Source organism: Marmota flaviventris, chromosome 15 (genome assembly GCF_047511675.1).
Source record: "Marmota flaviventris isolate mMarFla1 chromosome 15, mMarFla1.hap1, whole genome shotgun sequence".
NCBI classification, from domain to species: Eukaryota; Metazoa; Chordata; class Mammalia; order Rodentia; family Sciuridae; genus Marmota; species Marmota flaviventris.
In genome coordinates, this window is record NC_092512.1 from 65,629,343 (window position 1) to 65,654,152 (window position 24,810).

Here is a 24,810-nt window from a genome sequence, read left to right on the forward strand (position 1 = left end):
ATTTCAGGACTTACCACAGACGATCACTGGACCCAAGAAACAGAGCCACTGTCAAAAGCCCCTTTACTGGATGAAACAGTGTTCCAGTGAAGAGGAAGGTCTCATAATCAGAGGCCAGAACATCAACTAAATGTCTTTCAGTGGTCTATATCACTAAAAGTTAAGTAATGTTGATAATTTTGAAAAATATTTCCATTAGGTAAAAAATGTTCTAAGACAGTCATTTTTCCCTTAAATTCAAAAATTAATGCATATTTTGTTGTTTTCTACTACCCTAATGTGTTATTTTGAAGTCTTCAAACATACATACAGAATAAATACAAGTGTAATGAAAGGCCTGTATACTTTACACCTGCAAGCACCACCACACTTGGTTTAGGGGTGAAATATCTTGATTTTAACTTTCAAGAGGCTCAGCAGCAAAATAAATAAATAGGTAATTGTGAGAGAGAATGCAAACACATAAAAGTGATACAAATTGCTGAAATCTAAATGAAGAAGATATGAATTCATTGTACTTGGCTTATTTGTAACTATCTTGAATTTTTCAAATTTTTAAAAAGTTGAGGAAATACAGATATCCAGTTCAAATCTTCAGAACAAACAATCTGAAGTGTTAAACAGGTTCATTCATGATTGAATTCTGGACAAGTTTAAAAGGTGGCAGGGTACTTTTCTCAACTTAATATGACCTACCTGCAAGTTCTGCTTCCATATTTCCAATTGCCTATGGGACATTCTTAACTGGATTCTCATATTCAACAAGCAGGATAAATCTAAGTCCTCGGCCACATGGAAGCCATTTGGACACCTCAGCATGGTCCCCCCTAACACGCAAACCCCTGAATTCAAAACCATCACTCCAGATACAGCCCACCAACACAGCAGGACTGCCACCTCCCTTCATTCTGGTCACTAATGACACAACCTATTGAAGGGGCTTTCTTGTTCAGCCACATTATGCAGACAACTTCCTGAGACTGCAAAAAAAAAAAAAAAAAAATACTTGGCTTTTCGAAAACTATAAATATCTACTTCTTCAAATGGCTTTTAGCTTAGCCTCTACAATACATTTTCTTCGCAAACTTTTGTTAAATTGTTCAAGTTTATCTTCAGAGCCTGGACTATTCTTTTGCATAGACTCTTTTCCCTCCCAGTACTAGATTTCCCTCAGAGTTTTGTGCCATATATCAGTTTAATAAGCATTAATTTGACAGGTTTCTCTTGAGGTTGAAATCCCCAGCCATTAGGTCAGCACTCTTTGGGTACACAGTTACACAGTCACCTATACTTCCAACTATACCTGTTGATCCATGTTGACCATCTTCAGCACTAGGGAATTTTTAGAGACACTATTAAATAGTTTGGTGAAGTTGGGAAAAAAATGAGAAGATTATATTCTGTCCAGTCTACAAAGCCTATCAAAATGCATAACTGAATCAGCTTTAAGCAGCCTGTAATTAGCAAACCCGTAGTGTTTCCCAGTGTCCATGTTTTCTAAGTACCTAAAAATAACTTACTACTAGAATTTGCTCAGGATTGCACAAGACATCAGTTTACAGTTGCTCTGAATCTACCTTTCTTCCCTTAATAAAAATGGGACATTTCTCCCTCAAGTGTCTTTGCTATCTCTTATAATTTTCGGGAACCCCCAAAGGTGAAATATGCAGAAAGCTTTGGTTGGAGTTGTGGTTTTGAGACTTCTGGAAAGCCTCAGCCCATACCACATCCAGTCTCATTAACATCATTGCACAGTTTACTTCTTATTCCCACAAAAGTGCAATATAAATTTTTTTTTTTTTGTCCCAACTCAATGATGAAGCACATCTATCACACATGGAATGTTTTAAAAACAAAAACACACATGTGATTTTGACTTTGTGTGCCCTTCCCTACACCCTCCACCTGTGCTTTTCTTCCATACAGACACCTTGTTGGAAGATGTCCCTTAACCCTGACTCAATTTGGTTTAAACTCCCTATAGGAGTGTGACTCCCAAATGACCTCACTAGCAACAACCTTGAATTATTCAAGTTTTATATAAGTTACAGACATATCCAGGTGGAAAACCCAGCCACGTAGTACCACACAGTCCTGACCAAGCTGCACCTTTCTCACAGCAGTGGCTGAACAGTTTTAATACCACCCTAGATCAAAGTTTTGTTTTAAACAGAAAGGTTTTGGTCAGTATAACATCCAAATCAACAACTTGTCAGGTAGCTCAGCGGTAGGACATTTTCCTAGTATGCATGAGCCCCTGGGTTGAATCCCTAAAGCAACTAAATAAATAAATTTCAGGTTAGCAAAATTATAAGATAAAAAAAAAAAATCTTAGGATGGTGTATTATATGGTTTCCTCCACACACTTGAATATGCATTCATTCAACAAGTTCTCTACATTCCTGCCTCGTTTTACAACAAAGAATGCGAGAGGCATTTTTACTTATAACCTAGTAGAGGCGACAAGCAGAAAGGCATCAATATTATCCTCTGTGCCAAGGACTGAATCGGGGTAAAAGGGCACAGGGGACAATATGGAGGCAGGAAATCATTAGGAATCAAAATATTTAATTTTAAACATATAGCATTCTTAGGTACAAATTGTTCTTTACAAGTATTAAGAGTGTTTAACTTTATCTTCTAATCAAAATTGGCAAATCTTAAAAGTCAAAAAGGAAACTGTCATGATTTTTACAAAAGAATTTTAAAAGCCAAAAATGGGAAGAAACATTTAGCAAATTATTCCACACTGCAGCATTCACATAAGTAATTTTAGCCCCATTCTTGCATCATGTTTAAAAATAAAGTGAGGAGAAAATCTAAATCTTGCAAAGTAAGCAGAGCTTTTCTAATTTCACAAAAATACAGAACAAATTAAATGCCTGTCTCTACCCAACTTTCCTCCCATATGGAACACACTAATTCTGGATGAAAGAGATCTGGGAATGCCTCTTATGGCCACGGCACGGCTTCCTACAGATGCACTTCCCAAAGACTGCTACAGGGAAACTTACAGCATGGTGCCTGAACAGTAGCTGATACTTGGTAGACTTGACCTATTTCATTCTCTAAATAGATGAAGCAGATGTCTTCTCAACACTTCTTTGCTTCTTTAGTTCTACCAATTACAAACATCACTGGGACTTTTATTGCCCATAATCTAAACCTAAAAAATCCACCCATGTAACATCACTTTTGAGGGCTTTTTACATCCCAGACAGTACAGAAGACACAAAAGCGCAGGTACCCCTCATCTAAGTAGCAGTTGGTGCTGCTATAAAGAAATATCTACCTTTATTTGTTCATTCCAACATCTTTTTTTTTTGCCATTATACATGAGTTCTATTATTATTATTTTTTTGCATTACAATTCTTAATACACCTTTATACCACAATTTATCATATCTCTGTATATAAGATATGTTGACACCAAATTCACATCTTCATACATGTATTTTGTATAATGATGAGGGTCTCCTTTCACCATCCATGCTATTCCCCTTCTCCCTCCCTTTCCCTCCCACCCCTCTTCCCTATCTAGAGGTAATCTTCCTCCCATGCTCTCCCTCCCTACCCCATCATTCCAACATCTAAGTACCTTTTTTGTGAACTGTACTAAGTACCTACTTTGATATTCAATATTCATCTATTATTGAGTACTACAATGTCCAGGCAGCCATTTCAGTGCTAGAAATAAAAAGAAAACAAAATGTGTGTTTATCTTGCTCTTAGCAGTGTCTCTCCCAGCCCCAGAAATTACTCTAAACCAGGGTAAGTAAACTATGGCTGACCTCCTGTTTTCTTTATGTGGGCCAAGTGCTCAGCGTGATTACACTTTTAATACTGTTGAAAAGAAATCAAAGAAGAAATTTCATAATGTAAGAAAAACTGTATAAAATTCAAATTTCGGTGCCCATAAAGTTTAATAGGAACACAGTTACACTCATCTACTGGTCCTACTGTCCACAGCAACTCTCAGACCACAGGAGCAGAGCCGAGTAGCTGCAAAGTGACGGCACATCTGGCAAAGGCAACTCCTGATCTAAACAACCCAAAGCATCACCACAGCCCCATCCAGACAGGCACGCCTGAGCCAACATGAGCCAGGAGAAGTCAGAAGTCTATCTCTAAACAAAGAGCAAAAAGATGCTCCTTTCTTTCTGTTGAATGTGAACAAGAAAGCGTGCAAACCCTACTGCCACCATCCATCTACCTTCTGGGACCCATAAGGGGGTAATCTATACTGAGTGGAAAACCAGAAGGATTTGAATCTGTGAAGACAGTCTGAGCAACTGACTGTTCTTTATCTACAGCCAGCCCTGCCTCTGGCTTTCTTTATAATTGAAGCAAATCTCCTAATTATTTGTGTGAGTTTGAGTCTGGTTTCTGTCCCTGATAGATGGTGTCCTTACAATCAAGTAGGACTGACAGCTGTTAGTCCCTGGTAATGTCACCATCACTGCATAGTAACTATATTTGCGAAACTCTCACTATAAGTAACTTTGCAGTCAATCCTAATAACTATGATGTAAGTACTATATGGTTATAAAGATGGAGAAAGATTTAAAGATGCTCGAAGAGGTTTAGGATTACTCAAGATCAAAAATTAGGTCTTTCTGGCCAAAGTTTGTTCTTGGGTGTAGTTCAGTATGAGGCTATTTTGTTGTCTAATATCATGGATGCCCTGTACTTTGATCATTTGAAGAAACCATATCACAAGTTCTATAGAAGAACATCATGGGAAAGGGGAGGAAGGTTTTCAAACTCAGTATATAGGCAAAGACTGAAGAGAGAGTAGGGAAGAACTAACAAGGGAACTTAGTCTTGAAGGATGCAAAGGAGTCAGACAAAGAATGCAAGGTCACTGGTGAGCTGTCATCAAAAATAAAAACAGCAAGTACACACACCAAGCCTGCAGAGAGCAATTTAAAATGGCTGGGGCATGATTTGGAAAAGAGGGTAAGGCAGGCACCAGTAGAGAGGGGAGGAGGAGAAAGATCATGAAAAGCCTCCTTTATCATGCTAACAAATCTGAACCATATCTGGAGTACCCTGTGGAACAACTTGGAGGGTTTTTTTTTTTAAATAAGGAAATGAACAAGATCTTATTTCCAGTTTATAAAGATAGCAATAACTAAAAGATGAAATAGGAACTGTTATGAGTAATCTATGTAACAAATAATAATGATCTAAAATGTTCAACTAAATAGCTTTAGAGTCTGATTTGGGATCTGCACTCCAGTTTTGATATTTACTAGCTTCCTGATCTTTGGCAAATTAATCTCTCCAACCTTCCAACTCTTCATCTATAAAGAAAAAAAATAAAAACTAGAACACAACTACAGAGTCAAATAATGACATATTGTTAGCACTCAGTAAGTAAGTGACATGTAACTCACTGTTTCTCTTTGTCATTATTGGTCTCATTCAAGTCTATAGCTCAGGAGTGCTATAGAACACTCAGTTAACAACAGTTAAAGCTATGGAGAGTATATGTCATGGAATCAGAAGAGGGTCAAACAAGGAATCCTGGGAAGTGCTTTTAGGATTTAAGTAGTATGTTGCCTTTGGCCAGAAAGACCTAAAGAGAAGAATGAAGAAGAAGAGCACATACTACTGATTTGTAATATTTGGCTAAGTATAGTACACAGACCAGGGTTTTGTTTGTTTGTTTGTTTGTTTTTTAAGGTTTCTATAGATTGCATTTTGGTCTCCATTAAATGAAAAAGAGGTGCATATGCTATAGGTAAGGATGAAGGAGGAAGAGAATTCCCAGAAGATAACTGATATCTACTGTGGATTCCTGTAGAGTCCCACAGACTCAGCCTTTGATTTCAAATCAAGTAACCTGGATGGGGACCAAAGGACCCTAACAGTTGTGACTGCCAAGATGGCAAATATTATCTGTGTTGCAAATCATCTCCACTCACCTACCACACTCCCAAACTTTCTCCTTAGTTTAAAGAAAGAGAAGGGTTCCACTGAATGATATAATAGAGATGTACCTGCTATGTAAGCTCAGTTATTCATATTTTCACATGTAAATTAGAGCAATCTTTCTCCAATATTCTCAACTGTATTGGCTTCTGCAGACACCACAGGTCCTAGATCCTACCTAATTGCTACGGGATAATTAGCCTCATGGCAGCTGGTCTCCAATGTCAAGCAACTCCCAGGCTAACCCCCACCCATCATGTGACAGATGAGGGAGCTTGAAGGATGGCCTCTGATTTCTCTGCAAAAATGAGAAGGAGCCATCTGCCAAAACTGAAGGACAATAATAAGATCTTGGCTCAAAGAGTTTGAAATTTGAAATATCTGGTGTTGAAAACATGAGTAAACAAACTAAGAACACACAAAAAGCCTGAAAGGCACCAGTGAGAGATCAGCTGAGGGACTGGGTCTTAAACACTCTTCACAGTTCATTTCCAGCTCTTTCAAATAAACAAGCTAGCAAACTGTGCTCCCTCTTATTCAATCTTATGCCCTTACTCATCATGCACTTTAAATGTCTTATTGATCACAAGAGAATTCTAAAAATTAGCCTGAGGACTTATTAACACAAATGCTGCATTACCACTGGAAGAAAGCAATAAAATAAAATAAAATAAAAAAATTGCTTAAGACATTTAGACCTTTATATACACTAATTTCATCTTTAAAATGTTCTACTTCTGTAATCTTACAGAGCAAGCATGCACATGAAATTCTGGGCTATGTTTGGCATAAACATCTATTAATACCTCCACACCAGCAAAGGAAATGGTCAATAATTGTGACTTGGATCTGTGCCACGCACCCTAGGCCTCTCTTTGTGCTGGTTACAAATAGACTGATGGGCCAAAAAGCACGAAATAATCAAATAAATCTTGAATTTCAAAAATAAGCCCTATGTTTTGTTCATGAAGAAGTAAATTCAATTTTGACCACACTCATGTACCTGGTGCTAGTCCTTATCATTTGAGGAGGAAGATGGATTCCATATTGAGTCCATCAAACCAAATTACCAGTATTAAATGGTTTTCTATGTAGTGATTTTTAAAAGCAACTTTATTTTGTTACAAAGTAATAACTGGCACTTGATGCCTATATTCTGCTTACAAGAGGTTCAGCTAAAACCACAAACCTTTTGCCAGAATGTTTTGAAACTTCAAAGACAGAACATTTAGAAAATAACTCACTCACATGAGCCTACAAAGAAAGTGAGAATGTATCTTGGTGAACCAGAATCAAAAAGAAACCAAATTTAAATAATCCTACACACATTTAAAAATAAAGCTATTTCCCATCATGTTTACCCACAATGTCCCATGCACGATAAACCAACAAAAAGGTTCAAATGAGTTCTACTCAATGACTAATTCTATACAAACTTTGCCAAAGAATAGAAAAAGGGGAAATACTCTTAAATTCATGTATGTGGCTAGGATAACCTTTGAAAACAAAACCAAGAATGAAAATTTTTGGTCAATTTTACTCAGAGATTTATTAATAAAACTAAATCAATAATATTTACAAATATATATAAAATCACCAAGTTGGAGAAATGTATGGGTAGTTTTTAACTAGAATACCTGTTATTATAACTTAGTAATGAAAGCACAGAACTGGAAAACACACACATACACACACACACACACACTTTTTTTTTCCCAATAGATGCTGAGAAAATACTCAGTACCAATCATAATTAGGAAAGGGTGAAGTGGAAGAAAGGGGAAGTGAGGAATGAAGGAAGAAGAGAAAAAGAAAAGAAGGAAGAATATCGCAGACCTATATTCAGCATGAAAAAAGACACAAAATACTAGCAAATAAAGAAATGTATACAAGGATAATTCAGCTTCACCACATGGAATGGCAATAAAGAAAAAAGAATTTGACAAATTCCTTAAACTAGAAATATAAAAAATTTCCCCAAAACTGATAAAAACTATCTGCAAAATGTGCAGAGTTGATAATCTACTTGCTGGAACAAAGCCAGAATGTTTGCTCAAATCATTCCTACTCAGCAGTGTTCCTCCAGAGTACAGTAAGGCAAGAAAAAACTGGCAAAGAAAGAAGTTAGGTGTTTCCCATTTAAGGGTGACAAGACACGTACACAGAAAAATCCCAAAGAATAAATTTAAGGGTTTTTTTTTTAAGCTCCTAGAATTAAAAAAAATAATAATAATTTAGTAAAATCATAAGATCTAAGGTGTAGATATCAGCTTCATGTCTATATATTAGTAATATTCAATGGCAAAGTGAAATTTCAAAAAAAATCATTTACAATAGCATTAAAAAACTTAAAATATTTATAAAACTATTTAACAAAAAAATGCATAACAGTTATATACAAAAAAGCTATAAATCAAAGCAAAAAGAACTTTCAGACCTACATAAATGATGACTATATCACTGTTGTGGAATGGAAGACTCAGTGAGATGTTAATTCTCCCAAACTTGGGTCTGTAGATTCAAGATAATTCTCATGATAAACCCTAGCATGCTTCATTCTGTAAAACCTTACTCTAAAATGTGCATGCATAGATATACAAAGGGACTAGAATACTCTTAACAGGAAAACAAATTTGGAAGATGAACACTATGTGGTTTTAGTAGTTACTGTATAGATGGAGTATTCAAGACTGTGTCATACAAGCTTAAAGAAAATAGACAATAAAAAAATAGAATAAGGAATCCAGAAAGAGACCCATATTTGCACTCTCGTTTGTTTTATGCCAATCACACCAAAAGCAATTCAATGATGGAAGCAAAATCTTTTCAACAAATTGTGCCAGAACCCCTTAAAAGCTATAGAGAAAAAAATATATATATGTAAACCTAATCCTAAATTAAACTGAGGAAGATCACAACCTAACTATAAAAATGAAACCTAAGAAACTGCTAGAAGAAAATAGAGTAGGATAGCTTTGTGACTTGGGAATAAGAAAAGTTTCTCAGAACAGAAAGAGTAAAAAAACAGAACAGAAGAACAGATGTCAACACTAGAAATATTTGTTCTTCACAGAATAGTATTCAGAAAACCAAAAGGTCAATTAATCAGGGAGAAGTATTTGTAATATGTGTACCTGGAAAGACCATCCAGAATACATAAAGACACAGGCAAAAAACAAATAAGTAAAAAGTGATGAAAGAGTTACACAGAAACTTCCCCAAAGAAGAAAATGTGTACAATAAGCACAAGAAAAAGTCTTGACATCACTAGTAATCACGGAAAGGCAACTGTAAACTGTAACAAAAAGCCACTGCATACCCAACAGAAAAGCTAAAAAATTTAAAAACTGACAGCACCAAATGATGGTACATATGCAAAACAAGTAGAATTCCCACAGGTTGTCAGTGGGAGTGTAAAATATACTGTACAACTGCTCCACCAAACAGTTTGGCAGTCTTTTAATAAAACTAAATATATACCTACCCTATATCCCAGCAATTCCTTTCTTGTATTTGCTCAAGAAAATGATGACATATGTCCACAAAAAAAAAAAAAAGGGGGGGGAAGGGGACTTCTATAACAGTCATAAAATTTTCTTCATAATAGACTAAAGCTAGGAATAGCTGAGGTGGCCATCAACTCAAGAACACAAATTGTGCCATACTCTCACAGTGGAATACTTTCAGAAATAAAAAGAATGAAGTACTGACCTGTGAGCAGCAGCATTCATGAACCTCAAAATCATGAGGCAGAGTGGCAGAAGTCCTTACACAAAAAGTACCTGCAAAATGAATTCTAGAATAGGCAGCACTAATATATGGCGGGGGAAAAACTTCAAACAATGGTTGGCATCTGGTGGCAGAGAGGGGTGCAAGGCACAGGTTTGAGAAAACTGTAAGCACATGTTTGAAAAAACTTTCTGAGGTGAATGAAATATTCTCTATCTTCATAAGGTGTTGAGTTACATAGGTAGATATATTTATAAAAGCTCTTCAAATCATACAGTAAAATTTGTGAAATTCACCATATGAAAATATTACCTCAGAGGAAAAAAACAAACAATTACTTAATGGCAAGCACATGTTCAGGAAAGTGAGGTATACTGATGTTTACAACTTACTTTGAAGTACATAAAAGAAAAGGATTAATCAGTGGCTATGACATGAAGCAAATATAAATATTAGTAACTGTAGAATTTAGGCAAGGGAGACTTTAAACTGAGGTGCATATTTTAAATTTTTTAGAAAAAAAATATGGTTAAAAAAATATCAAAAAATAAAAGTGCCAAGACTAACGCTATTAAAAATGGATAAGCTGGGCGTGGTGGAACATGCCTATAACCCCAGCATCTAGGGAGGCTGAGGCAGAAGGGTGGCAAGTTCAAAGCCAGCCTCAAAATTTAGTGAGACTCTGTCTCCAAATAAAAAATATAAAAAGGCTGGGGATGTGCTTCAGTGGTTAAGTGGCCCTGGGTTCAAATCCTAGTATGGAAAAAAAAAAATAACTGGATCAAATTAATTATAAGATTTAAATAAGAAATATTATGCTTATGTGAAAGAAGACTCAAGATCATAAATATGTGTATTTGTCCCAAATTATTCTATGAATTCAACAAATCCCAGTCAAAATCTTAAAATGCTTTTCATGAAACTTACTTGAGAATCTCTTCCACACCTGTTTATATATACAACTCCTCCACTCTGTCTATACACACAAAATACACACAGGTTGGAGCTGATACTTCAGATTCTGTAGAAAGAAGGCACATTCCTCAAACAGAAAAGTCTTATTATCCATTCTTTTAAAAAAATTGAATTAGATCTCTACCCACACATATATTTTTTTTAAAAAAATCTACACCTAATATGGTAGATGTCTAATTGCAAAAAATAAATAAATAAATAAATTTCCTATTTTTTTCAGAGAAAAGCAAAGAATATTTCATGAAATGTTACAAAAGATGTCTTAAATAAAACACAAAAGCACAAACCACAAAGAAGAAAATAAAAAGATTCTACTCTTAATATATCAAAATCATAAAAGTCTGTTCAACAAAATAGAAAATGACAATGTAGATACTAACAGGCTGGGAGAAGTCCTTTACCATACAAATAAATCAAAAGGTTCAGGATTCAGAAAGACATTTTTCAAATCAATATGAAAAATACAAAACAAACAGTAGAAAAAGAAAAACAGGCAATGTATTTGAACAGGAAATTCATAAAAGAGGAAACACAAATGACTAATGTCACTAGTAATTAGGAAAATGAAAATTTAAACCATGATAGCCTACTTAACACCCACTATACCTGCAAATATTAAACCTTACCAAGGATAGTTGTACAATAGGAGATCTTATCCATTGTAAGTAGGAGTGGGAACTGATACAAGAACTTTGGGTTAAAAAAAATAAAGGCAATATCTATTTAAGCTTAATATGTGTGTCCTGTAGGACCAAACAATCCCAATCCAATATACATCCTAGAGAAATCTTCAGACACATACACAAGGCGATAGTACAAAAGCATCCAGGAGTAACATGACTTTGAAAGAAAGCAAAGTGGTCTTAGTTGGACAGCTCAATAAAAAGTGACAGATTCATATGGTGAAGGACTATACATATGAAAATAAAGAACCAAAGTTTGGCAGGATCTCAAATGGTGTCTAAATAGTTAGTATAACAAGTAGAGCCTGTTTTGATTTGGATCTAGGAGTCTCCCCTGAAAAGCTCATGTGTTAGGCAACAAGGCAATGTTCACATGTGAAAAAAATAGAATACGAGAGCTAAAACTTCATCAGTGTATTAATCCACTAGATGAATTAATATTTGAATGGACTGTTGGGTGGCAACTCTAGGCAGGTGGGGCATGGCTGGAGGAAGTAGGTCACTGAGGTGTGCCTTTGGGGACTATATCTTGTTCCTGACTCCTCACATTCTCTCTCTTTTCTGGCCGCCATGAGCTGAACAGCTTCTCTCTGCCACACCCTTCTACCATGACGTTCTGTCTCACCTCAGCCCCAAAATAATGGAGATCATGGACCATGGACTGAATATCTGAAACTGCCACTCTGAAATAAACTTTTCTTTCTCTATGTTGTTCCTGTGAGGTATTTTGGCCACAGTGATAAAAAGGTGATTAACACAGAGCATAGTCACAAAACTTTTATCACACACTAAATATTTCTATACAGAGAAGATAGATACACTTTCTAAGTAGTTTTCATATATAACAATAAATATATTTACATATATGGACACATAACATGTAACATGCAACATAACATTATGTATGTATTATTTCTGTTTATTGGCATGATATAAAGAAATGTTTAAGAGTAATTTAAGTAATTTAAGAACAGTATTTATAAGAACAGTTAGAAGAGTAGATCACAGAAGAAATTGCATGTATATGGTTATGTCTTATTTTTTCACATGTATTATAGATACATGGGTGTTCACTACATTATTCTTTACACTTCTCTGTAGGTGTTCAATACATAAAATTTCAAACAGATGCAATTTGAACAAGCAACACATAAATACTTTTATTTTAGAACAGACAGAGATGCAAGTATTTTTTTTTTAACCAAAAAATGAGCCTGTGAAACAATTCACAAACTCATTAGAAAGCATCTTGCTCAAAATTATTTGATTCAGGAACAAAAAGGTAAAGTTAAATGATTGACATTCTTTTAACAGATATTTCACACATAGATTTTTGTGTTAATGTAAGAAGAAAAACAATTGCTCCTAAATAAAATTTACATGTGAACCAAAGACCAAAGAGTTTTCCAGTATACTATTCCAGAATAACCAAAATTAAAAGCAAACTCTGAAAAGTAGGAAAACTGTGCACGTCAGCAGCATAGTAAACAAGAAGTAGAAGTAAGACAAGATAAAATAACAAAATAGCCCTGACTATATACAGTGGCAGAATAGAAATAACTGTCAAGCCAATGTTAAACATAAGAAAAGGCAGTTACAACCATGGTAGTTGTGGAATAAACTTATTTTATCAAACAACATCCTCTCACTTTAAGTTGGGACTGCTTCTTTCTGGATTCCACACAGAATGAGTCACTGGGTTAAATCTGTGGGCACACATGCAGGAGAGAAGAGTTGGCATTTCTCCAAGTTCAGTAAGAGATTCTTTTTTCCACTACCAAGGCTGTCCTTGGAAACCCTGCCATAACTGGACAACCCCGTCTTCCCCCATTTAATTCACTAACCCTCTATTCTTTGAAGCACAGTGAAACTATGTATGGCAGGTGAAGAAATTGACAAGATTGGGCAAGTCATCTCAACTTACAGGGGACCAAAAAATACTCCAGATCCTTTAGATCTTCTGCAACTTTTTTTTTTTTTTTTTTTTAAATGATTAACAGAACAAGCTCAAAATCCTGTCAGCTCTCATAGGTTATCTATCAGATTTGTCCTTAGACACCATCAATCTGATGGGAACTAAACGGAATTCAGTGATTTGCCATTAAAATAGAAGCACATCACACAAGGGTAACCAAGACACAACCCTGAAAAACAAATATCAAGTACCAAATCAAATGCCTAAGCACCCTCTTATCTGAGGAACAAAAGATAAAATTAAACTGCAATTTTGGCTCCCAGCAATATTAGAACAAAAAAGAAAAAATACTGAATTCCAGAAAATACCCCTTCAGCGGGCCATAGATAAGAAAAATAGGGAAAAAAGAACATCTTGAATTTCTATTTGTATAACAGAAATGGCCAGAAATGCAGAATGAAACCAGACACGCATTCACCCAAAGAGATTTATCCCAAACATATATGCAGTGCTAAGCAGCTGGATACTGGGGTGGCAGATGAAAGAGCCAGATGGGCACTTCCAGGTCTCCCAGATGGCTTCAGCTTTCCCCCAAAGATTCATTTAAGTTGTAAAATAGTTCTATTTGCATATAGTTCTTTTAATTGAATTTATTTTCAATTTGTACATAAAACCATAAAAATTATACATATTAAGAGTACCGTGTGATATTTCAATATATGTATACACTGTGTATTATTTAAACATACCCATTTCTTCAAACAATATCCTCTGATGAAAAATTTCAATATCTTTTCTTATAGCTTTTTTGAAATACACCGTACATTACTGTCATCTAGTCACCCCACTGTCCAATAGCACACCAGAATTTGTTGCTCCCATCTAACCCTACATAGAGGATTTATTACAGGGAGGCTACCTGAAAATATTTTGTACCTTAGTAAAAAATAAACAACTTACAGGAGATGCAGAAGTACTGTATTCAAAATGCAAACTAAACTGCACATTTTCATGATATTAAAACTGTAGCTTGAGTACCATCAAAAGTTTAAATTGTATCTTCACTCCAGAAAGAAAATAAATTACAGAATTTCAAAAGATTAGCTGTCAAATTAGCAACTTAAAGGTGGATGTGCAAATGGAATACCTACACAAATATATTCTGAGTAGTACTCAAAGCCACAGTATACATGCTATCTCAAAAGTATCCATTTGACTTGAAACATATATGCTACACAATATAACTTTTTGTACATCAGAGAATTTCAAGCATGCAATGACCTGCTTGGATCTACCCACATTTTCATATTCTCCAACTCTCCTACCATCAGAAGTACTTTAGTGGAAACATAGAAGCATAAACTGTAAAATTGGTCTTGGGCTATTGCAACTCAAAAAGAAAGCAGAGAATAAGTCTTCCTGTTTGAGGAGACTAAGATGAGACATGTTGAGTGACCTGCCCCATAATTCTTAAATAAATAAGAATGCTGGTCATCAAACTCTTTCTTCCAAACTGCATTGCCTTTCTGGAGAAAAATGGGTTTTCTTTGTTTCTTTGGGATCAGACAGCACAGGAGTTATGTTTGATGCTAACTGAAAATCTGACAGACAGCACACATGAACTTCTACCCATATTACTTTGGTGGTAATTAGCTGACACTATATACCTCATATATTCATTTTCTAATAATCTATGACACAGATGATTTTAATTGAAGACTAAAATATATTTTTTCCTTTTACTTCCCCACCACAGATTGATTTTTTTTTTTTTTTTTTTTTTTGTCTTCTCAAAAGGTGTTCAAGAACTCTCTCAAAACATTTTTAGTTAATTTTGGTTTTATATGATCTGGCCAGGAAAGACAAATGATATTAACTAAACAACAACAAAAGCACACAATTCTTGTAGTAGATAAATTATGGCCTTCCTATCTTTTCATCATAGTGGAGGATTAAGCAGCTGGCACTAACTGATAGCCTCTGCTTAAAGGAAGGAAATTTCACCAGGACCTCTTCCCTCACCAGGTGAAGAGAGCCAGAATGCAAACAGCAGCATATTGTATATTTTGGTTACTCAGTAATCTTAAAAACACTGAAAGTAGAAAGAAAAAAGAAAAACACTGTAAGTGTGTTTGTAAAGGACCAAAAACCCACCAAATGAATTTGTGTATATATCTATCTTATAGATAGCATATGAATACATTTAATTCTAAATAAGATAAGCTTACATAAGACTGCTTGAACAAATTTTTGCTACTAAATTTCATATTGTGTCCTTCAACAGATGAATGGAGAAAGAAAATGTATATACACAATGGAATACTACTCAGTTATAAAAATGGCTTTATGATATTTGCCAATAAATGGATAGATCTAGAGATTATCATGCTAAGTAAAATAAGACAGTTCCCCAAAATCAAAGTTTAAATATTCTCTTTGACAAGTGGATGCTAACAAGATAAATGGATGTTAACACACAATGCGGGGGAGAGGGGGGGTTACAGCAAAATAGAAGTTCATTGGATTTGATAAAGGGGAATGAAGGGAAAGCAGGGGGGATAGGTATAGGAAAGACAGCAATTTTCCTATGTATATGTATAAAGGCACCACAGTGAATCTCCACATCATGTGCAACCACAGGACTAGGATCCAAATTGGAAATAAGATATACTCCATGTGTATATAAATATATCAAAATATACTGTCACGTAGATCTGCAAAGAACAACAACAACAACAAAAAGATACTGGTTTGGGTATCATTTCTATTATGCTATCTTTAACAAAAGCTTTTCATTAGTTGTGAAGATTTCTTTGAAATGCCCATGAAAAGATTGTAAATCTGATTTCTTATAGTCCTTGTTCAGTGTTACTCAATTAAGATTAATTTACATGACATAAACAAGCATCTCTGTTTTATACTTCTTATATTGCTGCAGATTACTAAAGACATGGATTTTGGTAAGGGGTTGCTAACAACTTCACTAGCATGTTCACTGGGGAAGAATGTCAAAAATTCTTTTCTATCACAAATATCAAAGATTTTAGATTTTTCTGATTTTTCTCTCTTTTGTACATTTTGTACTTATTTCAAACTTCCTCACTAAATGTTGTTTTGAACCACCATCTAGATGTGCTTCTAAATATAGTTTTAAAACTATTATCCCATTAAAGTACTACAACAATGACAGCTAAATAAATAAATTGTTCTTGTCAGGTCTTTTGTTCACAGCAGCAAAAAAAAAAAAAAAAAAAAAAAAAAAAAAGAAGACTAAAACATTCACCAACAAGCCCCCCTCCCCCGCAAAAAACAATAAATCTGAAAACATTAATGGAGAAAAATGGATAGCTTAACAGTCGCTGAGCTTCTATTTCACTTTGAAGCTAGCAATGGATGTGTGCTTTGGGTTTCCTTGTATGGTTTCATGGGTTAACTATCATCAACTATTCTGCAGCTTCTGTGTTTCAAATTATGCTTGTTAATAATGTGATGAGATAGATTATAGATGGATAGGGACAGATGATAATTTACTACCTACAGTGCCTTTGAAAGAAGTGACTTGTGCCTTTGGACTTTGAGATACTGATTTAAAACAAATAATGGAAAGATTTAGCTCTTTTAAAAAAAGATCTTAAGAGAACTAATCATCAGTATGTTTTTTAAGACTTTTGAAGTACTTACTCATCAATAGTTTTAAGGACAGGCTGATTAAATAATAATAATTTAAAAACCTAATTGCTGTTATATAACCTGAAGCTTCAAACTGGAAGGGGGAAAGGAGTTCTACAGCGCCACCTACCGGTAAAGGGTAATAAAGTTGCAGGATGCTTGGACAAAATAAATAGGCAGATAGAAAGCAAGTGACAAGCTACAGAAAAGGAGTGGGTGATACTCAACAGGGAAAAGTTAAACAGACAAAAAACATTACACATGAGTACAACAAAATAAGCCCAAAGGACATCTTGATTGTTCTTCAAAGATTTTTCAAACAATAAATTTGAAAGAGTCTTCTCCTGGCCCCAATTAGCCATTCAGGTCAAATTTGATATGCAAGCTAAAGATATGATGTCCAATTTATTCATGTTTCTTTAGTATTCTAAAACACAAGCTTAAAAAGGTAAAATTAAACTCCACTAAATCGTGTTTCAAGTAAGTTAAATGAAATCAGAGGCAGATATGTCCCTCAAATGTATGCTTCAAGGACCAGGTTCTTTTGTCCCCATACTTTCACATAAAAAAAATCTAAGAAATAATAATGTTTAATGTGACCAATATCACCATCAAATTCAGACTGTCAATGAAAAATATCTCAAAAAAACTTACTATTTGAGCCCACTCTCAAACTTAAGATATTCAAATAATTTTAGTCAAAGGAAATTTAACTAGCAGCACAACAGGCACCCTTTTCTTCAATAACAAAGTATAACATGCCAGGAAGAAAGCCAGAAGGAAACTTGATAAACTAGTTCAAATTCCAATTCCCATAAGCTGTTGCATATTAGAGAACCTAAAATTCAAATAGCATGATGCAATGAACAATATATGAATCCTAGTCTTAATTCCTCCAGTAAACTAGCTGAGTTTCCATGAACTGAACAACTTTCGATGAACTAGACAACTTCTATGAGCATTAGTTTTCTCATCTACACAATTAGAATAAGGAACTAAATGGGCCTCATGGTAATGTCACTGTTAAAAATTGTTTTAGCCTCTATGATTTCCCAAGCATCCAGGAATAGTTTGCACTTCAATGGTCATACCTCAATGACCAGATAAACACAAGAATGAAAGAAAAGTTAGCTTTATCTTTCAGATATATCTTGCTATTAAAAAAAAAAATAGCAATACAAATAGAATCACAAATTCACACTACAGGGTTAACTGTTAGGTCAATCAAAAGAATCCTGGTTTCTATCCCTGGTGCCTTCTGCCTCATACAGTCAGAACTTAATATTAATGGGGAAAAAAAAAGTCTACAGAAAAAGAAAATGCATTATGTAATATGCAGGACTGCAATATCAATTCTTGAATCTTTTTTGTAACAGATATTTCCTCCTTTATGCATTCCTTTTTATATGCTGTTTTATGACAATTATGAATTCAATATGAGAAATGACTTAAAGGCTGTAGATCCTTGAGTATACACAGATTCCTCTAAAATGCAATCTCAAAGACAGAATAAGTTAATTTAGATCTGTGCATTTCCTATACTTACCAGCTGACTTAAATGGCTCAATTATTTATCCCATGGGGGGAAAAATCATGCACTTTTCTCAATACTAATTCTTACCAGTAACAGGCCTTAGAAAGTGACTTCCTCAGAAGCAATCAGTCCCCAACTTAAAAGTGCAAAGAATGAAATGGGACAAAGAGGCACTGGGATTGTAGCTCAGGGGCACACCACTTGACTAACATGCTAAAGGACCTGGGTTCTAACCCTAGTAACTCCCCCCCTCCTCCAAAAAAGGGGGGGGGGAGACATGTTTAACATGTAAATAGTAAAACAAAACTTGACATTAAAGTCTTTTTCATCAGCTTTCTCTACTTGGTGCCTGGACTTATTTAGAAATGTTCAAAGTGTATCCCCAGTCATCAGAAGCAGTCAATCTAGCCCTCTGCATGTTTAACTGACATTTAAGGACAAGTGAACAATGAACACAAATTTTATTTATGTCAAAGGTGAATTAATTAATATCCTGGCTTTAACCTTCAAACTGCATGTATTCCTTCCATTTAGAATGCAAATATTAGTTCTCAGAAAGGTAAATATGTGCAATAGATTTAGCTGCACTACTTCTATCATTTTCAAATTCATTCATTCATTCACTCATCAAATATTTACGGAGCACCTATTTTGAGACAGGACCATTCTAGGAGTTGGGGCTAAGGAATGAACAAGAGGAGAGAGTGAAACAAAGACAATACACGTGAAAATAAACCACAAGGGCTGTGAAAGAAATAGTTCTTTGAAATATAACTATAGTTATTTGATTTATTTTCTTGACGTATACAATGTGTTGCATGAGGCTCTCAGCACAGACGCTAAATCATCTCAAGTGAAGTTAACAGTTCACATTCAACACACATGTGTATTCCAGTTTCAGTATCCTACATATGAGTCAAGGGAAACATAAAAGAAACAGAGAACCACTGAAATTTGAAACGAAACAGATTTAAAACATCTGTTTTCTCTCTTTGCTGGGTAAGCACAGAGAGGAGAAAGGTGAATATTCAATGGATGCTTTTTAAGAAAAAAAAAAAAGGAGAATAAAAAAGCTCATCCAGTATTTTATACCATTCCCTGGTATTTTAAAGGCGATCGCAACTTAAACTAAGAAAAAAGACCTAAAATGAAGAATAATTTATGAGTATTCAAATCATTCCCAACCCCGCCGCCCCAATCCCCGCCTCTGAATACACTCTCTTAAACACTGGTGCTCTTAAACACGCGTGATAAGGCAGGAACTTACTTTCCCTGACTTGGGATCAAACTCCCCAAAATATACAAGGCAAAGATAATGGGTTCTCTTACTCCCATCTTGGAATTCCATCTAAAGCCAAGACAAAGTAGGTCGGTAACCTCTATGGAGGTTGCGTCGCAGGTTAGGGAACTGCCAGGAGGGGCTCCCGGGAGTGACCAGCCCCAGGGCGCCCGCTGCGCCCGGCCCCTCCGCCCTCCCTTTCCCCAGGCCCCGCGAACACGGCGGCCTCCGCCCCGCGCGCCTACAGGAGGAGCAAGGCTGGGGATGGAGGACGCGCGGCGGGACCTGGGAGAGATGGACCTGGAGGAGAGGGACCCGCAGCACTGCTGCAGCCGCCGCCCGGGTTACCACTCCGAGGTCCGGCCCAAGCCCCCCGGACCCCCGCCCTGCAGGGACTCTGACCTCTCCGAGTCCCGGGGCTGCTGCTGCTGCCGCCGCTGCTGCCTGTGCTGGTGCTGCTGCCGCTACCGGAGCCGCTGGTGCTACTACTGTTCCCTCCGCCGCCTTTGGCATTCTTGCGTGGGGCCATCACGCACTCCACGGAGGCTGCCGAGGACCTGGCGGCTTCCTCAGTGCTCCAGGGACACAGGGGGCGCAGGGGGGCAGCTGATGGTGACAGACGCTCGAGCAGGTACGGGCCGCGGCTGCAGCAGCACCACCTCTGTTCGGGCACCGCCAGCCGTGCCTGCGCGGACTTTCACCCGCGTGCGGGCTGCGCGTGCCCGGGCCTCGCGCGCACAGAACCTGTGACCCCCCCCCCTCTCTCCCGCGGCGAGAGCGCGCTGCTCGCCCACCCCAGGCCACGCCCCTGACCGGCCTCGCCGCACCCACAGAAGGATGAGTGATGCGGAGACGAGCCAATCGCAAGAGCCTCTGTGAAGGGGGCGGTACCTTGCCGTGTTTCCCTCCCTCCCCCTGCAGACTTGGGGCAGTTCTGGCGCGTCGCAGGCGCCTGAGAGCGCGAGCCACTTTCGGCTCTCCAGTCCGTCTCGTTACTTTGGAACGTGGCAAACGTGGAAGCCAACAGGGCTCTCGCGAGCGTTGGAGGACCCCGCTGGATCGGGATGAGGTGGGGCGCGGGGGGCGGGACAGGCGGACACGTGGGCTGCTCCCGGGAGAAGCGCGCCGCCTCTTGGCCTGTCACCGGGGATTTTGTTCCCGTACCTCTTTCTTTTGTGGACACCCAAGAGTCTCATCCTTCTTCCTGCGAAAGGGATGCCAGTTTCTTGTCAGTCTTAAGACTTATTTCTGAAATGGTGACACTAGGACCAGTTAAATGCTTACACCGCCGTTATTGGTCCGTTGGTTTTGAAACCGGGATCTAATCCATTTGTGCCATCGGTATTTTTAGAGAATCTTGGTAAAGACATAAAAATGAAAATGTGACACAAAAAGTTCATTTTTTTTCTCACCCTGGACAGCAGCACCCTTTATCTGAAATCTCCCTCCGCCATTCTAAAGCCTGTAGTCAACTTTCCCTGATGTCCCTGGTCACCGGGTCCCCTTCTGGTACTCAAAGTGCTTGGACCCTGCAGCCTCATAATTAGAAACAGGGAAATGAAAATGTTGGCACGTGGAAGAATCAGACAAGGACTTGATGTCATGTTAGAGTTGTCTTCATCTTCTTTGTGTCCAAATTACTAACATCAAGACCAGTAATAGGCAAGAAATGTTTAGTAATTTGATACATTTTTAATAACGTCCAGAGACCTTCCCCCAATTCGGGACCCTGTTTCCAAGCACCCTCTAGAAGTGTCTCCAGAGGGCCCAGGAGCCATAACATGATTTCAATGGGGAAGAATGGGAGGATGGGGGAGCTTGGCCAATAGTGGTGGGCTGTGTGATGCTTCTTAATATAAAATAATAGTAAGAGTTAAACTGAAGAAAGAAAAAAAAAAAAACAGTGCTCTCACTCCATATGACAGTTTAACTCAAATAATCACAAAATTCTATTATAGTGCTCATTTTTCAGGGATGAGCTAAAGATTGAACAAAGTAAGTAAGGTCACAGAAACTGTTCCTTGATACTTTGTAAATACAAATCATGGGAGGAAAAAGACTACTTAGTTTCTCCTTGAACCATAAAGAAACATCTACAATAGCATTTGTATCCTAAACAATACTTAGAGCATCAAATACTGTCCACCTAATCCAATTTCAGGGACTAAATCCTCCCAGTCTAAATATCAGAATTCTGCATTTTATATCTGTTTATACTTCCCACTTGATGAGCATAAAAAACACAAAGCTTACCTTGGATCCACGAATTTCTTTACACAAGATCTTTACTCAGCATGGGGTGGGAGATGGGGGGTTAGGATTCATGGTATCTTTGAAATTGAGGAGACAAATATCCTGTGTTATCCTAGCCTCTTTTCTAATGCTGAGTGAAATAATGTTAAAAGGACCATAAAAACAGCACCAAACTAGGACACTGTATTAAAATACTAATTTAATGGAACTTTTGAACTAGGCCAAATGTGTCTTTCAGATATTTTCATAAACTTCCATTGGCTTCAGTGGGATTTGCAAGTGAGAGCTGGAGGACACCATTTGCCCTAGTTTTTTTGTTGTTTTGGTTTTAATTTTTTTCTCCTGTTGCTCCTTCACAACTTCCAGTCAAATGATTTCAAAATTACATATTTCTGGACCTACTTATGTATATTAAAATCATTGCTATAAAACTCCATTTTAACCTCCTGCCTAGAAAGTGCCTCTCATTTGTATGCAATCTTCCTAATATGAAATTTTATTATTACAAACTAAAAATGAATATTCCCCAAGCTTTATTTAACATAATAAATTGGGTCATCATGGGGGAAAAAAAGAATTTCCACTGGTCATGATTCATTTCTATGTTTTCATATTACATTAGTGGAATGTGGCACAATGAAAGTTTTGCTGGGACATAGGAGAGCACTTTTAAATCTTTTTCTACTCAAAATGCTCCCAAAGCAATTATTCCCAAATGAGGTTTATCTCAGTGAGTAAATGAACTGACATTTGCACCAGTCTGATTAGTATCTACATCATAAAAATACAGAATGAATTTATATGAGCAGAAATAATTTTACATCTAGCCAAAAATAGATTAGAATTGGAAATATTATCTTGTGATATTGGAAAATGAGCTGAAAACATATTAACCAAGAAAAATTATCATTTCCTTTTGCATTTCAATTTCTTATATTTTCCTATCAGGATTGGTGCTTCTTAAAAAATAATTTTTAATTATTAACATTTAAGTGATGGTTATTGCTAGATCCAAAGTTCTTAGCAGAGGAAATTGATAGAATCAACTGACTTTTAAGTCTCAAACCTACTGCCAGAAAGAAACATAAACGTGGGGCAAGGCAAGTAATTAGAGACTAACAACTAATTATGGTTAGGGAAATTCTATGGTTTATAAATGTAAATATCAATGTTATTGAGAAGTAGCTAGTAATGAAAACTAATTAGAGAAAATATTGTGGAGAAATCTCAGGTATCCTATTGGTTTGCAAAATAATTTTATATTTAATTTGCCTTGAGAATCTAATAAGTCATCTGTGCATATGTATAACTAAAGTAAATACTTCTTTGTCTTTCATGGAAAAACCAATTCTCTTTAGGTTAAATAGGTCTCTTAATCAAAAGAAAAGTATCCTGAAACTAACTTTCAGGATCTTCCAATTGCATGATGTCTAAATGTATAATGCAAATGTATTTTCTTACAATGAATAGTGTTAATACAATATGCAAAATCATATTGGTAAGCCTGGATCCCTGATGGTTGATGGGAAATTATGCACATACCACAAAAGCATAATTTTAACTCAGCCCTTTTGCAGTGTCATCATCCTGACTTGAATCTATTCTGCAGTTTCATAAGAACATGACAAACATTATTGAGCCTCTCAAAAAAAAAAAAAAAAAGAAAGAAAGAAATAAGTGACTTTGCCAAATGACTCGCTAGCATAAAAATAATGGGTGTGGGTCTGTCTCCCAGTGTCATTACAAAAAAGATATGATTAACCTAAGGACGATTGCTAAATATTTGGAATACTAATAACATCCCTTACTTTTAAAATTTATTTAGTATTGTGATGTGACTATAAACTAGTAGTCCTGAATGTTTTATACTCCATCATCAAATGATAAATTCCTTCCTCTCTTGGCAAATCCCTTTGAATAAGAGATACATACCAATACCCAGCATGTCCCTGAAGGCACTTCTCCCAGCACTAGAAAGCATATTCATCTGGTAAAATTTAGTGGAAATTATTTCTAAACAGCTGTCTCACATATTATATATGACTCTATTTTCTCTGCTTCTTTAAGTTATACCTTTTGCACTTAGCTAGAAGCAGCAAGACACAAGAACTCAAGAATGCAGTAGCCTGAGATAGACAATTATATTTAATGAATACCTACTTAAAATGTAAAATCTAATTACAAACTGCCAAGTCTCTACAAGTACAATGAGTATCTTACAACAATAATAGGCCTTCCAGAACAGATTACCATGGGGCACAAAATATAATCTATGAATGACCTAAAACCAACATGATAGGAGGCAAAAATAAGGTTTGTCCCATTAGCTAAGTATGAGTATACCTGGGTAATTGTTTCTTGATTTTGTTGTTTTTTGGTTGTTGTTGTTTTTCTTGGGTGACTTCCTATTGTTGTTGGTAGTGGTTTTCTGTTTCTCCCCTATTTCCAAGTTAGAATGTGGCTTGATATTATTTACAGTTGGTAACTGATTGGACATATGTGTATGGTACAACACAAACTTTGTGAATTTCATATAAGTTATTGTATACTAACAGTTCATGTTCCATCTAATGCTTTTAAAAAAGGAAAGTCAAGCTTCAAGTGAAAAGTATCACTTCAAGTATGAAAAGATGTTGAACTGGAATTATTAGAATCAAATTTAGGTCTGAAACTTACACTTTCCTCAAAGAGCAGAACTTATAAACAGCAGTTCTCACTGAATAATGTTTCCTCAGATCTAATTCTTGCCTGTGTCTGCAGGAGGATGCATAACATTGCTATTGTAGAAGAAAAGTGACCCTCACCCAGCACAATGATATCTCTTCACTCTTTTCTC

General features: G+C 36.4%; 1 protein-coding gene across 4 annotated transcripts in view; it reads right to left on the reverse strand.

Moving 5' to 3' along the window:
* Asph (aspartate beta-hydroxylase) overlaps positions 1–24,810 on the reverse strand; it is a 219,588-nt gene that overhangs the window by 194,173 nt on the left and 605 nt on the right. Inside the window, exon 1 of one of the 4 annotated variants that reach the window (XM_071602316.1) lies at positions 20,124–20,428. The exons of 1 other annotated variant lie outside the window; for it this stretch is intronic. In XM_071602316.1, the coding sequence (XP_071458417.1) occupies positions 20,124–20,250 (127 nt within the window). In that variant the 5' untranslated portion in view covers positions 20,251–20,428. Of the gene's footprint in view, positions 1–19,771; positions 19,835–20,123; positions 20,445–24,810 lie in introns of those variants that run through there. 2 more of the 4 variants (XM_071602318.1, XM_071602320.1) reach the window with 2 other exon arrangements.